Source organism: Saimiri boliviensis, chromosome 8, assembly GCF_048565385.1.
Source record: "Saimiri boliviensis isolate mSaiBol1 chromosome 8, mSaiBol1.pri, whole genome shotgun sequence".
NCBI classification, from domain to species: domain Eukaryota; kingdom Metazoa; phylum Chordata; class Mammalia; order Primates; family Cebidae; genus Saimiri; species Saimiri boliviensis.
The window spans coordinates 117,321,866-117,338,440 of record NC_133456.1 but is presented as its reverse complement, the minus strand read 5'-3'; the positions used below and the strand labels follow the sequence as shown (position 1 = coordinate 117,338,440).

General features: G+C 54.1%; 1 protein-coding gene across 3 annotated transcripts in view; it reads left to right on the top strand.

Annotated features, from left to right (window-relative positions):
* Positions 1 to 16,575, top strand: part of PFKP (phosphofructokinase, platelet) — a 65,631-nt gene that overhangs the window by 47,720 nt on the left and 1,336 nt on the right. For 2 of the 3 annotated variants that reach the window (XM_003939063.4, XM_074405128.1), the window contains exons 15-20: positions 82 to 169; positions 1,216 to 1,368; positions 11,560 to 11,724; positions 14,123 to 14,184; positions 14,927 to 15,038; positions 15,739 to 15,838. In XM_003939063.4, the coding sequence (XP_003939112.1) occupies positions 82 to 169; positions 1,216 to 1,368; positions 11,560 to 11,724; positions 14,123 to 14,184; positions 14,927 to 15,038; positions 15,739 to 15,838 (680 nt within the window). Of the gene's footprint in view, positions 1 to 81; positions 170 to 1,215; positions 1,369 to 6,639; positions 6,793 to 11,559; positions 11,725 to 14,122; positions 14,185 to 14,926; positions 15,039 to 15,738; positions 15,839 to 16,575 lie in introns of all 3 variants that reach the window. The other variant, XM_074405129.1, reaches the window with a different exon arrangement.

Sequence of the window (16,575 nt, the reverse complement as noted above, 5' to 3'; positions counted from 1 at the left end):
CCCAGGGTTCCCGGCGTGATGTCCTGAGGACTGCCTGGAGCTTGGGGTGTCTGACGTCATTCTCAATGTGGCCATTTTCAGCGCTCTCCCGGGGAAGTGCTTGGAGGAGATCGCCATGCAGATGCGCATGCACTGCATCAACGCGCTGCTGATCATCGGGGGATTCGAGGTACGTTCCTTAGTGTGCCTCTCCCAACCCGCTTGTCAGTCCCGCAGGTGTGAGCCGTGCCCCGCAGGTGTGAGCCGTGCCCTGTGTTGGCTACACATTAAGCTACGTGTTCGCTACGGGCCACGGTCTGAGGTGACAGGTTCCCAGACCCAGCTGCCACTGCAGAATTGCAGAATGGAAGAATAGTCGGTGGTAAGACATGGCCTACAAGTGATCTAGTTCCAATGAAGCAACTTAACCGAGAAGCAAAAGCTTGAGCCCTGAACTGGGACTCCTCTGTTCAGTGAGCTCTTGATGAATTTCAGGTCTCTGGAAGTAAGTCTGTCTCTTGAATTCAGAGTCCAGTGACTACTGAGAGAGTAAGGTAGTTATACCTAGAATTTTGTTTAAAATCACATATTGGACTGTAGACACTATTTTTTTTTTTCGATTCATTGAAGATTAGTCCCGTGGTAACCTTTCTGCTTACTTTTAGAAAAAGTAAGAGCCCGCCGGGCATGCTGGCTCACGCCCGTAATCCCAACCCTTTGGGAGGCCGAGGCAGGCAGATCACCTGAGGTCAGGAGACCAGCCTGGCCAACATGGAGAAATCCCATCTCTACTAAAAATGCAAAAATTAGCCGGGCGTGGTGGCAGGCGCCTATAATCCCAGCTACTGGGGAGGCTGAGGCAGGAGAATCACTTGAACCCAGGAGGCAGAGGTTGCAGTGAGCTGAGATTGCGCTACTGCACTCCAGCCTGGGCAATGGCAAGACTCAGTCTCGAAAAAAAAAAAAAAAGAACGAACCTCAGAAAGCAGACTCTGCCCATGCATGAGGGGGTTAGTCCTCTAACCAACTGTGTCCTGCTCCCTTTGTGCCTAGAACCTGCTGGTCCTCGTGTGTGGTCTTGACGCGACTTTGTGTTGATCTTGTAGTGGCTTCGTACCACCCCAGTGCTCCCTGTGTGCTGCGGTGGAGGTGGCTGGCCCACCCCTGAGGCTCTCCCAGCAAGACCCGCCTCCCCCGCTTCCCTCTCGCCCCACAATTCCCATGCTTGTCTGACAGGCCTACCTGGGACTCCTGGAGCTGTCAGCCGCCCGGGAGAAGCACGAGGAATTCTGTGTCCCCATGGTCATGGTTCCCGCCACTGTGTCCAACAATGTGCCCGGTTCCGATTTCAGCATTGGGGCAGACACAGCTCTGAATACTATCACCGACGTAAGTCTGCACGCGCACCGCGAGGCAGGCGCCGGCTGACGCTAACCCCAGGGCCCCAGCCCTTTTTATCTACCAGTGTGCTAGAAACGGCCTTTTACAAATACTCTGAATGCCGGGTGTGGGGCTTTACACCTGTAATCCCAGCACTTTGGGAGGCTGAGGCGGGTGGATCAAGAGGTCAGGAGTTCGAGACCAGCCTGACCAACAAGGTGAAACCCTGTCTCTACTAAAAATACAAAAAAAATAGCTGGGTGTGGTGGCTCGAGCTTGTAGTTCTAGCTACTCAGGAAGCTGAGGCAGGAGAATCACTTGAATCTGGGAGGCAGAGGTTGCAGTGAGCCGAGATCATGCCACTGCACTCCAGCCTGACGACAGAGCAAGACTCCGTCTCAAAAAAATACATACAAATAACCTTAATGAGAGCTTCATCATTCTTTTTTTTTACCCACCTAGAAAAGGATCTTTTCAGACTGAAATTTTTTTTATCTCATTCCCAAAAACTTTACCACCTCTTCCTCTGTGTGGCCAGCAGGGGTATGTCGCGTGGCCGAGACTCAGGGAGTGCCCGTGAGCACCTGTAGCCCCGAGGAGCTCTGAGTGCCGTCTCCGGAGATGGCCCCGCATTAAAACTTGCTCTGTGTTTTGTGTGTTTCTGTGCTGGGCCTAAATTTCCTTTGTGCTTCCAATACCCGCTGTGATGAACCCCTGTCTTGAGCCTGAGGGTAGAAATGGAACTGAATATTTCATAATTTTATTCATTGTCCTGAATGCGCGGTTGCATTTTACCTCTTTGATCTTGGCTGTTGACCTCACTTTCCCCTTTATAAACTGGGGATGTTAAATTACATCTGCGGTAGTACTGGGGCTAGTTTAGTTGGGTTTCTTTTCTTTCATTCTATTTTTTGCCAAGAAACAATAATAAAACAGAAATAAATATATTTATATTTGAGACACAGGGTCTTACACTGTCACCCAGGCTTGACTGCAGTGGTGTGATCTCAGCTCACTGCACCCTCAACCTCCTGGGCTCAGGTGATCCTCCTACCTCAGTCTTCCAAGTACCTGGGACCACAGGTGCGTGCCACCATGCCAGGGTAAAAGAAATATACTCCTGTTACCATGTGTGTGAGTCACACTTGGTAATTCATATGGGAGTTTGAAGATCTATATCTAACAAAGAAAGCATTTTGTTTTTTACAAATTTGATGTCTAAAATTTTTCAGCATGTCTCAAGTTTTTTCTTGTGAGACTTGGGTTTGCATGAATATTTTTCAAAGTTTTTTTTCTTTTTCTGCAATCTTTGGCATGAAACTTATTTCTAGCACTGGTAAATAAAAAACCAAGCTTTTAAAATACAACTCACATGGTAAGTAATGCTTAGCACTCATTTCTTGCTTTTCTGAGCATCTTAAACTTTCTTCACTTTCTTTACGAAAGAAAGTTGCCCAGGGCTTCCTGTGTTCACTGGCTTTGGGGTCCCTTTCACCCTCTTTTTAGCAGTCACTAATCTTTGACCTAGACATGGCTTCTGCTCGCCTGGTGATGAGTGGTGCAGTTTGCTGCTGCTGCTGGGCCAGCCCGGCTCTGGGCTGACCTTCCCGCTGTGAATGTGAAGATGAGCGTCTTTCACAGGGTGGATTCCATCATTGCTTCTGCTGCTTTTTTACTGGCCTTACCTAGATTTTGGGGTCTGTGAAAGTTGCGTGTGTAATGGAAGGGATGGAAGCATCCTTTTTCCCTAATTATTACCTAACTGGAACTTGTCCAAAGAGGATGGGTGGAAAATTTGCGAGCTGTCACTGCATTTCGAGGGCAGGTCTGAAGATGCAGGACGAGGCTGGCGTTGACCTCCCTGTGACTTTTTATTTTCAAGTTTATTTCCACACAAAGCGGAATGTGATGAGTATGTGATGGGTACTTTCAGGCATGAAGAAAATAATCTCTCTTTAATTCCGGAGTCCTCTGCTGTAAATAACTTTTTTTTAGATTATAAATATATACCAAATGTGTAGGGTCAAAATTTGAAAACTGAAGTACCAGGGGCAAAAACACCCCAAAAAGGATGGGTCCCATCCACTCTTACTTTTCTTAGAAGGATTATGGGATTGATTTTTTTATTCAATTTTTTTTTCTTTTAATTCGATTTTTCATTCAGGTTTCTCAAAGTTAGGTTAAACAGTTTTTTGGAGACAGGGCCTCTGTTTCCCAAGCTGGAGTGCAGTGACACAACCATGATTCACTGCAGCCTCCACCTCCCAGGCTTAGGTGATCCTCCCACCTCAGCCTCCTGAGTGGCCGGGTTAAAGCTGCGTGCCACCATGCCCAGCTAGTCTTTTGTATTCTTTAGAGACAGAGTCTCCCTGTGTTGCCCATGCTGGTCTCAGACTCTGGTTCAAGCAGTCTTCCTGTCTTGGCCTCTCAAAGCACCGGGGGTTTGGGGATGAGCTACCGCACTGGGCCTTGAGTTAACTGATTACAGTGTCTGAGAAAGAGCCGGAACGTGTGGTTAGTCGAGCCTCCTGTCCGCTGGGCACAGCCACCTTGGTAAGTGCGTGCGTGCGTCCTCGGTCCGGTCTACTGCTCAGCTCCCAGGAGCGAGGCTGTCTTGGGGGTGCTGTGGTTCTAATCTTGTGATGGGCACGTGACGCCAGCTGGCTGAGGTCACCTTGGCAAAGGCTGCAGCCGCTCGGGAGCTGGGGCAGGGGAGAGGAGGCCGCTCAGGGTCCCTCTGTGGACCCCGCAGGGAGGGGGCAGAGATGAGAACACAGTGGCTGTTTTCTCCAGAGCCCTGTTTACTGATGGCCAGACGGGGTGGATCCTGAGAAGGCTTGAATTTGGGACTGAACTGGGCTCTTGGCCATAGAAGAACAGGGGCTGGTGGCGTCCTCAGGAAGTGAGGGCACGAGGCGACCCGACCTGGGTCACTGTCCTGAAGTCGTCAGAGGCTGAAGACGCCTGGGAGTGAGAGTCTGTTCCCTGTCCAGCCACACCGTCTGTTACTGGAGACTCACTGTGGCCCTGGGCAGCATTTTGGTTTGAGCTCCGTAGATGGCTCCAGCATCCAATGGCTCCTTCCATTCACAAAATTTGGGTGATGTTGCCCCAGGCGATGTTCACCAAGTCCAGGGCGGCTTAGCCTCTGGGGCTGGAGCCCAGGGACGCTGTGGGACCTCCCTCCGAGCACAGGGGCGTGGGCTCCGTAACAGGAGTCCAGCTCGGGACGTCGCCGTGTCGCGCTTAAGAAGCCCTGGGTGGGTCTGTGTGGTGAAGCCGTCGTCTCTGGTCACGTGCGTCCTCATCCTCACTTATGAGTTCCTTCTTGCCAACATCGATGCTTAACTCACAGACGCGGCCCTCAGAATTTTCTATTTGCGGGACTGGAGACTCTTCTGGGCAGAACAGAATGAACGAAATTCTTTGGAGCAAAATTCTCATTCTCAGGATATGGCTGCAGGGGTTTAGCGGGACTCCTTTCCTTTCACTCCTTAGCGATGCCGCATTATGTGTCCCGTAGGCCTGATCATGTCCCGTCAGAAACACAGTGAGCTGGGTGGCACGGCGCCGTCAGGTGCCGCGAACATGGCGGTGACCACAGCCCTGCCAGTGATTCCTTGTAACGGTGGCCGCCCCATGGACCCAGGGGCCCGGCTGCGCTTGGTCTGGAGAGAGTCATGTTTCCTGGGCGGGTTTTCCCCATCTTGAAGTTTCCCTCCCCTTTTTTGGAGACTGAAGGAAGTAAAAGGAGCAATAGGGAAGAGAGGCTTTGCAGCAACACGGCCATCCCTGCAGATTTCAATGCGGAGTTAAGGTGCCGGTACCCCTGCCCGCCCTCCTGTGTGCCTAGGCCTCTCCTGGCTTCCAAAAAGGGCTTCTCTGAGAAGCAGCCAGTTCCCCGCAGCTGGTCTTGGTCAGTACTGAGCTAGGGTGTTCCACAGTGAGTGAGCAACATCACCAGTCTGAAAAGCATAAGGAGACCCCCAAATGGTGGTGCTGACGGGGCCATATCCCGCTCACCAGGCCAGCGAATGTCCCCCCGATGCGTGTTTCTGGCTAGGAAGCAAGCTGGCATTTGGGAGTGAAGTCCTGCGTAAACTGGCCTGGCCAGAGCCTGCAAAGCAGACCCTGTACAAAGAGCAGCCCGGGGGCTGGGCACATGCTGGGCCTGGGCGGACGCGGAGGCCGTGCCATGGGGCATGGGGGACCCTGCTCCCAGCTCACCTCCTGGTCGCCCAGCACTGACCCACCCGCTCTGCCTGCCCTCCCACCCACTGTGTGGTGAACTCACCTGCCAGAGGTCTCTGCCTGCTGTCCGAAGCCCTCGGCCCTCACAGGCTCCAGGCTTTGGGATGCTTTGGATTGCCTGGGAGCTGCAGAGCCGGGTTGCTGTCCAGCCCTCCCGGGGAGGCGTGTGTCTCGCCCCTCATCCCAACAGAAGCATTTCTGCAGCAGATGCGGGGATGGTCACAGCAGGGGGGACGTGGTTCTGCAGCAGATGTGGGGATGGCCACAGCAGGGGGGATGCGGCCAAGGCCATCAGTTGCCACCAAGTGGATGAGAACACCAGGTTGCTGTGTGGGGGCCCCTGGAGGTGGGAACAGTGGACACGAGGACCCATCTGGCTGTTCCCATGGTTAACACTGAGGTGGAGTCAGAAAAGCCTGTGGCACGAGCTGGAGAACCACTCCCCTTTCCGACATCAGAGCCCGTTTCCCAGCGGTACCCCAGGCAGGGACTGGGGTTCTCGCTCTCCTGTGCGGCTGGTCCAGGGCAGGAAACGGCCGCTCCCCTGCAGAGAGCAGAGATGCGGTGTGGGGCCAAGTTCGGCCCAGCGGTAATCAGCTGCATGCCTCCTTCCCTGCCTGCGCGGGGGCCCGTCCCGCTGACCCTCGCCCGCCTAGCCGTAGGACTGGCTTTGCATTTAAATGTCCCGACTGCCCTGGCCTCCCTCACCTACGCTGAGATGTCGAGAGCTGGGCTGTCCCACCTGCCACCCGCTCCACTGCCTGCCTGGCACCCGTCCTGCTGTGCTGCCTCCTTGCATGAGGACGTGGGCTGTGCCCAGGTGGCCCCGTGTCACAGAGGCCTGTCCTGCTCCCGCACGGCCTCCAGAGCTCCCCTTGGCCCCTTGACCTGCATGAACCAGCATCCCCTGGCAACTCGGCCCCTCCTGTCCCTTCCTGGACCTCAGCACAGGCCCTGGGACTGGCAGGAAAGTGCCTGGCACCCGCCCCCTGCTGCCCCGCTAACAACCGCTTGGCCCTGCTGCTTCAGGCTTACAAGAGTGTGTGCGACATGGCCGAGGCGCGAAGCCGCCACCAGGAGCTTTGCATTCCCCTGTGTTTGGTGCCGGCCACCATTAGCAACAATGTCCCGGGCACGGAGATCAGCCTGGGCGCCGACACGGGCCTGAACGCCCTCGTGGAGGTAAGAGCACCCGCTCCTCCCGCCGCTCAGTTACGCTAACGAGGCGTTTCTTCTGCACCAAGAATGAGCCAGATTTATTATTACTCCTTCTTTCCCCCGTTAGCTTGACTTACGTGACACTGGCCGTAACAGGGTAAATTTTTAACTTCCGTCTCTGAGGGAGAGCTTGTCTTTATCGATTAAAAGTGAGATGACAGATCCCATCCTTGGGATGGTATTTCTGTCCCACCTCGGCTAGGGGAGCCTCGGGCGCCGTTTCTTGGGTGCCACCTCTCCTGCCCGAGCTGAGCAGCAAGGCTTGCAGCGCCGGGCACGGTGGGAGCGTGCAGGAAGGGCCGTGAGTGCCCGGTAAGTCCGAGCTCTGGGACAGAGCCATGCCCCCTGGGGGCCACTGCCTGGAAACAGCCTTCCTGGTGAAACGGGAGGCTCTTTAGGAGCTGAAATCACATCTGTTCTCCGCTTTTTGGCTAAGATCAAATGTGAGAGCTGAAATCAAACCCTCCTCCCACCCCCTGGGCAGGCGGTTTCACCAATGTGTGCTTTGGGAGGGGCGGACCCTGGGTCCACCTGGGTGTGGTGCTGACAGCTGCATGGTGGCACTGCGCTGACCCACTCTGTGGCAGTGCACTGGGCATGAGGACCTGTGGTAGTTCACGGGCCTTCGCTGCAGAGAGGGCCCTCGCTCAGCTGCCGACAGGACGGTGCCCATGCATGTGGGGGTCACGTCAGTGACTCAGCTGCCCGGTGCCTCCCAGACAGCAGCCGCTGCCTCTACCTTAGATACTCACGTCCAAGCCAGTGCCGGGGTTTGCAGTGAAAACTCAGTCCTGTTGGAGACTCCTTTGTTCAGCTTGGCACAGAACCTTGGAAAACAGCAGTTCTGCTCTGGGTTCTTCCTTGGCAGCTGAGTTCTGGTGCAGGGAAGGGAGTGGAGAGGCTGTGAGGGTGGCTGCAGCCTCCCACTGCAGCTGAGGGGTGTGTCCTGGCCATCTGAAGGGCGTGTCTGGGTGTCTCCCAGTGCTGTGGTGGCCTTGCAGAGGCTGGCCCAGTCTGTTCCCAGGGCATCCTTGGGTCCCGCCCTTGACCCCTGTGGAGAGAAGGTTGTTAGGGTCGGGGCACCGCTGGCTTTGCTCTCCTTTAGCACCTGGTAGACATCCACGCACGCATCCACCCTCACGCCCCGCACGTGACGTGGTACCACCTGAGCCGGCAGCTGCACCTTGCTGTGTGTTCCTTTCTGTGGCAGGGACGGGTCCCCCACTCCCTGCCCCATCTGGCCACTGACTTCAGCAGCGGCTCAGCTGCATGAGGGACACCCTCATAGGAAAACTGGCTCCCTGCAGATTCACAGAGCAAGGCGCTCCGCACAGGGAAGGCAGTGGCTTTTTTCTACCTCGACGCTGTAGCAAACGCCACCTTATCTTTTTACCAACAATTTATATTTCTTGACACCATGGAGCAAAGTGCTGATGAGGTTTGAACTGTAGCCGGGGGCCCGCCCACCGTCCCGTGGGAATTTCCTAGCAGGATGGCCTGTGTGCCCTTGCAGGGGGGTGGTGTTTGCCGGGCACATCCATCGTGCAGTGAAGATGGCTGGGGCTTGGGCTCTGGCTGACGGGTCCCACTACAGCTGCTGTCCAGGTGCTAGGCCCGGGACACAGCCCTCTGCCATCCTTCCTCCCACCCTGAGGCTGGGGAGGCACCTCCGGGTGACACTAAAGGCAGGCAGGGCCACGCTAGGGCTCAGCCTTCTTGTCAGTGCTACTTTGAATAATTGCCTGAGGCAAGGCTGGAGTGACTTGCTATTTTTAGAAGCTAATTCTGGCTTCAGATACCATCTAGGTAATGAGAGTTCAGGAAAGGTGTATCTAAGCTCCAGCAAAGGCCACCTCTTCTGTCCCAGCTGTCCAGCAGTGCAGGGTCAGGGGCGTGGCGCAGGCGGCAGGGCTGTGCTCTTCAGCACCCTGGTCGGCCATAGGCTGACGGGACCAGAACTCATGTGCTTGCTTGGGCACAAATCAGCCTCACGGGAGAGCTGCTTGGTCTGCAGAATTCTTCTACCGTTAAGCAGTCGGTGTCCTTCTTTGAATGAGGGACAATAATTCCCCACCTCAGGGTGGGCTGCAGGGGAAGACTGATTCAGTTGGAAAAATAACCCTTGAGGGCCAGGCACGGTGGCTCACGCCTGTAATCCCAGCACTTTGGGAGGCCGAGGCGGGCAGATCGGGAGCTCAGGAGTTCAAGACCAGCCTGATCAACATGGTGAAACTCCGTCTCTACTAAAAATACAAAAATTAGCTGCGCATAGTGGTAAACGCCTGTAATCCTAGCAACTCGGGAGGCTGAGGCAGGAGAATCACTTGAACCCCAGGAGGCAGAGGTAGCAGTGAGGAGATCGCGCCACTCCACTCCAGCCTGGCAACAGCAAGACTCCGTCTCAAGAAAGGAAAAAAAAGACCCATGCGGGTTTGTGCCTATGGGGGTCCTGACGTCCCACCCACGTTGTCCTTCCCACGCCCAGCATTCTCTAAAACAAAGGCCATGCGATGGGTTTTAAGTCAAGTCTGAGAACTTTACAGCATCTTAAGTTTTAGATCACATAGAGCGACCCAGTGCAGGTGGGACAGAACTCAGCACTGGCCATGCGGAGAGGCAGCTATGGGCTCTTCGGAGCCTTGATGGGTTTCTGTCTATCCCGCATAAGCACAGAGACGAGAATTCTTCCTTTTGCCTATTTCTCTTCCTATCTCGGCTTCTACACACGGCAAAGCTGCCCGCCAACCAGAGCCCATGTTCAATTTTGAATATGCCAACCAATTATTTTGAGAGGAAAAGAATCTGCCAAAGAAACTGGGAGCACAGATAGGAATGATGTCCTCAAGCCTGCACTTACTAATGAAAGAGCACTTTTCCGTTTTGTCTGACGCACTCAAGTGGAACTTTCCCAGTGGGTGCTCCGCTTTGGTGCACAGATGCTCACGTGGCTCCTAGTCTGAGGCCCACAGCCGCCTCTTCATGCTCTTCCTCTTGGCTGAGTACCACAGAGCAGGCTAGGGAATCCCACACCATCAGCCCTTGGGCGGGACAGCTGGCAGGGGAATACCGCACTTAGCAACAAGCATTTCTTCAGCGCCTGCTGTCGGGGGTGCGGCTGGTGCTGCTGGTGCAGCGTATGAGCCCAGCCCACAGTTCCCGCCCTCGTGGAATTTGCAGCCGAATGAGGAAAAGCCTCCCAAGTCAAGTAACCACATAGGCAGCTGCAGGGAGAGACACCTGGATGATGGAGAGACAGCATGGGGTGTCCTGAGAGCCCCGGACAGAGGGAACTTTGCCGTCCTGGAAACCAGGTGGTGTTTTCCTGAGGAAATGACATCTTTCTGGGTCAGAGCTGAGGAAGGTGCCTGTGTGTGTCCCGTGGCCGCTGTGGCACTGACCACACACCTGGGGCTGGAAAACATACTCAGTCCCACAGCTCTGGAGCCAAGAGCCATGTGCTGAGGCCTGACGGTTTGCTCCAGGAGTGTCCCTTGTGGCCTGTTGGGGTGCCCAGAGCTGCAGGCCTGCACGCCTTTTTCCCTGGCGCCACCTGCTCCCATGTGGGTGTGCAGCGCCCCACTCCGGGGCCCAGGGGCCTTCTGCTTCTGTGTCCCTCATCTGCAGATGCAGGTGATGGCATCGAGGGCCCACCTGGGCAGTCCTCGGGAGTCACTTTTCTCACCGCATAGGGGAACATTCGCAGGTTTCAGGGATTAGGAACCGGATTAATTTGGGGCCGCTCTCCCCCCACCACGGTGCGGGAATGTGACGCACACAGCGGCCAGCACCTGCAAAGGCCCTGGGAGGACCGGGTGCCAGGGGCAGGCGGCAACAGGGCTTCACGTGTTCTTGAAGTGAGCAAAGGATTTTGCACAAAGCCAGAACGGGGTCAGGTTTGTGTTTTTATAGTTGGGTCTCAGTTCTGTGTGAACAGATTGGAGAGTCCCCCACTGACGTGGGAGCCGAGGCCCGGCAGAGGCTTTGCAGTCCCTGGAGCGGGCGCTGCAGGCTGAGCTGGTGTGTGGGTGGGGAGGCGGCCAGTGCATTTCTCTGCTGTTTTTCTTCCCACTGAGCTTGGGTCCTCATGGAGGGCAGATGGCAGACATCTCACTCCGAGACCCGACGCCTGTGCATCTGGAAGACCTCCCCAAACACCTGGGTCTAAGAACCACATCTGCCCTTGAGTAGAGTTTCCATAAACATAACATTCATGGATTGATGGAAGATGGACACCACTCTAACAGCACAGGGAGCTTTTCAAAAGAAAATACAGTAGCACAGCAGTTTCCAGGGACATGCTGGAGAGGTGACACTCACTCCCCTGCCATCTCAGTTATCACCTAACGGTGTCTGCGTCCGGTGAAAGCTGCTTCAGCAGGGACGGTCACAGAGCAGCGTGGAGTGAGCTGGCTTGTGGGGTTGTTTCCCATCCCCTTATACAGGGCCTGGGAGAAGGGAGCGGCAGTTGGCCAGGCCCCTGCCATGGGTCATCAGGGTCATGTCCAGGTGGCTGCCATGGGGCGGGGTGGGGGGGCGGCTGGAGCACTGGAGCACGTTCACACCCACTCTGAGGGCACAACCTGGCCGCTGCACACCCTTCACCTCTGCGATGCCAGGACTGCATGCTCAGGCACGCTGAGGGACCTGGCTGCATTCATTTGCGGGGGGGCTCTGGGGTGGTGGGCCCACCCGGCCCTGGACTGGAGTGACTCCTCTCTCCTCTGTGACCAGACATGTGACCGCATCAAGCAGTCGGCCAGCGGGACCAAGCGGCGCGTCTTCATCATCGAGACTATGGGGGGCTACTGCGGCTACCTGGCCAACATGGGAGGGCTGGCGGCCGGCGCCGACGCCGCCTACATTTTCGAGGAGCCCTTCGACATCAGGGACCTGCAGGTATGCGATGGGGCTGGCCTGGGGACCACACCCGTGGGACCACTCAGTGCTGCCGCGTCATCACGCTTAGGATGGTTTGCTTTCCGAGGGGCACGTGGATGGAGGCGGCACTCCGCAGGGTCCGGGTGCCTCGACCGTGTGGGTGATGGCGGAGACACCCGGTTAAGGACACCTTCTGCCTGTGTGTGTGAAACACAAGCTTGTTCCTTTTGTCTGCAAATAAGTGATATAGTCTGTTGTGTCAGGTTCTGTCATTGTGTCACAATTTGAGAGCCTCCACCGACAGTCACCACACGTCGGCAACTGGCTCTGAAAGCTGCTGCAGCTTCTGTCAAATCCTGAGGCCTCTGACTCTGCGCCTGCCTCTAAACTGACAGAGGCGGCCACGGTTTCTTGGTGTCTGTGGCTCTTTCAGGGAACGGTGGTTCAGCCATGTGCGGCTTCCGACTCAGTTCCCCCACCCAGGCGTGGCCAGAGCCCCAGGGGGAGGCTACACCAAGGAAGGTGCGGTGGGTGTCCGGGCAGCCGGGGAACCTCAGCACGCACAGCGCGTGCCGTGGGTGCGTGGGGAGACCGGGCCGTGTCCAAGGAGCCGGGGAGCCTCAGCACGCACAGCACGCGCCGTGGATGTGTGGGGAGGCCGGGCCGTGTCCAGGGAGCCAGGGAGCCTCAGCACGCACAGCGCGCGCCGTGGGTGCGTGGGGAGACCGGGCCGTGTCCAGGGAGCCGGGGAGCCTCAGCACGCACAGCACGCGCCGTGGATGTGTGGGGAGGCCGGGCCGTGTCCAGGGAGCCGGGGAGCCTCAGCACGCACAGCGCGCGCCGTGGGTGCGTGGGGAGACCGAGCCTGGTCCCTGTTGCCGACCCTGGGGTCTGCCCCTGCTTAGACGGCACAGCGGAATTCAGGCCTGGACCCTGCAATGTTCCAAGTTGCTAACTCTGTGCAGGACAGGCCTTGACAGATGAGATGCAACTTCAACAACTGTCTTTTGAAAAACTAGGTGGTTACCTGTTTCTGAGCCAAACAGATCAAGTAAAAAGGGCCTCGGTGTTGTCACTGATTACGTGACACATGAGTCACAAACCTCTCCCCCGCGTGAAATGAAGTAGTTGTGGTCATTCACTGCAACACGATGTTTCAGCGGTGGGTCCCTTAAGATTATGATGGAGCTGCCCCAGACGGGTACAGTTTTTAATCTTTTATAAAAAGCTGTTTTTGACTGTACTTCTCTGTGCCTAGACATGTTTATATACACAAATCCTAGCCATTGTGTTACAACTGCCTGCAGTATTCAGCAGTCCCAGACATTTAGGTTTGCAGCCAGAACAGCAGGCCGCCCCACAGCCCCAGTGTGCAGCAGACTCTGCTCCTGGGTTTGTGTAAATTCACTCTAGGATGTATGCACAGGGATTAAATCACCTAGCAATGCATTTCTCAGGAAATATCCCTGTTACGTGACACAAGACTGTATTTCAGAAATCTATCCAAAGATCATGCCTCACCAGCACTTAGCATGGCAAATGCTTAATTTACTTTTTTTTTTTTTTTTGAGATTGAGTCTTGCTCTGTCACACAGGCTAGAGTGCAGGGGACACAATCTCAGCTCAGTGCAACCTCCGCCTCCCTGGTTCAAGTAATTCTCTTGCCTCAGCTTCCCAAGTAGCTGAGACTACAGGTCTGTGCCACCACGCCTGGCTGATTTTTGTATTTTTAGTAGAGATGTGGTTTTAGCATGTTGGCCAGGCTGGTCTCAAACTCCTGACCTCAGATGATCTGCTCGCCTCAGCCTCCCAAAATGCTGGGATTACAAGCATGAGCCACTGGGCCCGGTGACAGATTTGATTAGATGTAAAAATCTCCATTTTCTTAGGATGAGTCATTAGAAAATCACCTCCCAACATGATCTGAAATAGAATGTTTTTACACTTTTCTGTTCTCAAGACAACCTTCTTTTCCTTAAACAATTTGTGTACGAATGTGAGCATGTAAAATTCTTCCTTGGGCCAAAACCGTTCATTAGGCTGTCATCTGAGAGTTCACAGAAAGGCTGGCCCCAGGTGGTTATTTCCCTGAGAACTCCAAGACAACAGCATCCTGAAAAAAAGGAGCGAGGCATGAGTGTTAGGCAAATGCACGGAATTCTCCTGCTAAGAGGGACGCTGTTGATTCCGGAAGGTGTTTCTAACCACCCCCGTGAGGGCTGCTGGCCACGCCCAGTCCTCAGCTCTCATCCCTGTGGGTGCGCTCTCCCTGCCTCGGGGAGGTTCCCCAAGACCTGAGCCACGAGAGCCACAGCCGCCTCCACCACACTCGGTCAGCACTTCTTGCCCTGTAGTGCCTGGCACACAGTAGGTGCTTAGAAGCTTATTATCTGATTAATACAATGCTCTTTTCCAGTCCAACGTGGAGCACCTGACGGAGAAAATGAAGACCACCATCCAGAGGGGCCTTGTCCTCAGGTGAGTGAGACCAGGGCTGACCTCACCCGCACCGCCACACCCTGGCTCCTAGGTGCTAGGCTGTGACTTAGTCTGGAGGAGGGGTCGTTTCTTTGCTGCTGGAGTGCACTACACACACTGAGCGATCCGGAAGTCATGGTGCCTTGCTCTAAATACTTGCCTGCCTTTAGACAACTAAAGGGTGATTTTAAACGTATTTTTGCTTTGTAGTCTTATTCTTTTAGGTAACTCACAATCATTTCCCTAATTAGCACCTGACGTTTATGAAGGAAGGAGGAAATGCAGTCAGGGAATGTGTCCCAAGACCCCAGTGGGTGCCTGAGCCTGGGGCTAGTACCTGCCTCCCATATACACGAGGGTTCTTCCATCTGATGCCCAAGGTGGCTACTGAGTGACTCGGGCAGGAGGCACAGTCAGTGTGGAGACGGGAAGACACAGGGATGATTTACATACTGGGTGGGCCAGAGCAAGACAGCACGAGATTTCATCATACCACTCAGAATGGTGTGCAGTTTAAAACTTACATATTTATTTCTGGAGTTTTCCATTTAATATTTTTGGACTTTAGTGGAACACTTGACCATGGGAACTGAAACTGCAGAATGCAAAGCCTTGGATTGGAGGGACAAGTGTTGATGTAGTCACAGCAGGGCCAGGGGACGAGGGAAGCCAGCCTCCCAGGGCCATGCCCCACCAGCAGGGAGCTGCACACTTACAAATGGCTCATTCCTACTCGTTTCAGAAATGAGAGCTGCAGCGAAAACTACACCACCGACTTCATTTACCAGCTCTATTCGGAAGAGGGCAAGGGGGTGTTCGACTGCAGGAAGAATGTGCTGGGTCACATGCAGCAGGTGAGCCCGAGACCCCGGTGAGGGGCCTGCAAAGCCACTGTCACGTCATTTTTACAAGCTTAATGTCTTATTTTAGCCATTTTGGGGGGGAAACGTGTATCTACAAGTAAATTTCGAGATAAAAATCAGCTGAACTTTTTGAGATGGAATCTCACTCAGGCAGGAGTGAGTGGTGCAATCTTGGCTCACTGCAGCCTCCACTTTCCAAGTTCAAGCAATTCTCCTGCCTCAGCCTCCCAAGTAGCTGGGAGTACAGGCATTCACCACCATGCCCGGCTAGTTTTTGTATTTTTAGTAGAGATAGGGTTTCACCATGTTAGCGAGGCTGGTCTTGAACTCCTCACCTCGGGTGATTCACCTGCCTCAGCCTCCCAAAGTGCTGGGATTAAAGGTGTGAGCCATCGCGCCCTGCCAAGACAGTCACCAGCTTTAGGATTCTTGTTTTTGTGAGGTTTGAGTAACGGGGATTTTAACTGTCAACTTTCATGTAAAGTGTGATACCCTCTTACCTGGAAATGCTTATTCAAATTAAACACTTGAACAAATTAAAAATTGGAGCTTCCTAAGATTTAAAATGGATTGTCAGACTTGAGTCTGTTAAAAAAGAGAAATGACAACTTTTATTTCACAGAAACCATGTTTTTAAACAGCAAAGTGTTACTGTGTAACTGATACTTCATATAATTCTAACCACCAACAGGGTGGAGCACCCTCTCCATTTGATAGAAACTTTGGAACCAAAATCTCTGCCAGAGCCATGGAGTGGATCACTGCGAAGCTCAAGGAGGCCCGGGGCAGAGGTATGGGGGCCGGGGAGGGAGGCCACAGCCCACGTCGTATCTCAGTGTTGCGGTAACATCAGCTTGGTCATGATGTGTTTTGTGCAGGCTTTTTGCTTTTGCTCTGCAGATCCTGAACATTTGCCAGCAAATTTCTCCTCTAGTCCTGGGATCTGCCTCATAGTTGAAGTGGGGCTATTTTTTGGATGTTTGGTAGGACAACCTCCCTGTGAATCCATTCATTAAAACTTCCAGTTTTCTTTGAGGAAGATTTAACTGCTGAATGAATTTTTCATGTTTATAGAACTATGCATGTTTTTACTTGAATCAGTTTTATAAGTTACATATTCTAAGAAATCTTCAAAAAAAAACATGGCATTTTGTTTTGTTTGAGACAAAGTCTTGCTCTGTTGCCCAGGCTGGAGTGCAGTGGTGTGATATCTGCTCACTGCAACTGCTGCTTCCTGGGTTTGAGCGATTCTCCTGCCTCAGCCTAAGTAGCTAGAATTACAGGTGCCCACCCATACACCTGGCTGATTTTTGTATTTTTAGTAGAGATGGGGTTCCACCATGTTGGCCAGGCTGGTCCTGAATCGACCTCAGGTGATCTGCCTGCCTCGGCCCCCCAATGCTGGGCGTGCAGGCTTGAGCCCCTGTGCCCGGCCCCCACTCACTCTTGAGCATGGCTGTCTGTGCCAACATCTCTCTCCCCTACCTCTCGGCTTGCTTCATCAGTCACACCAGATGTGTGCTTTCAT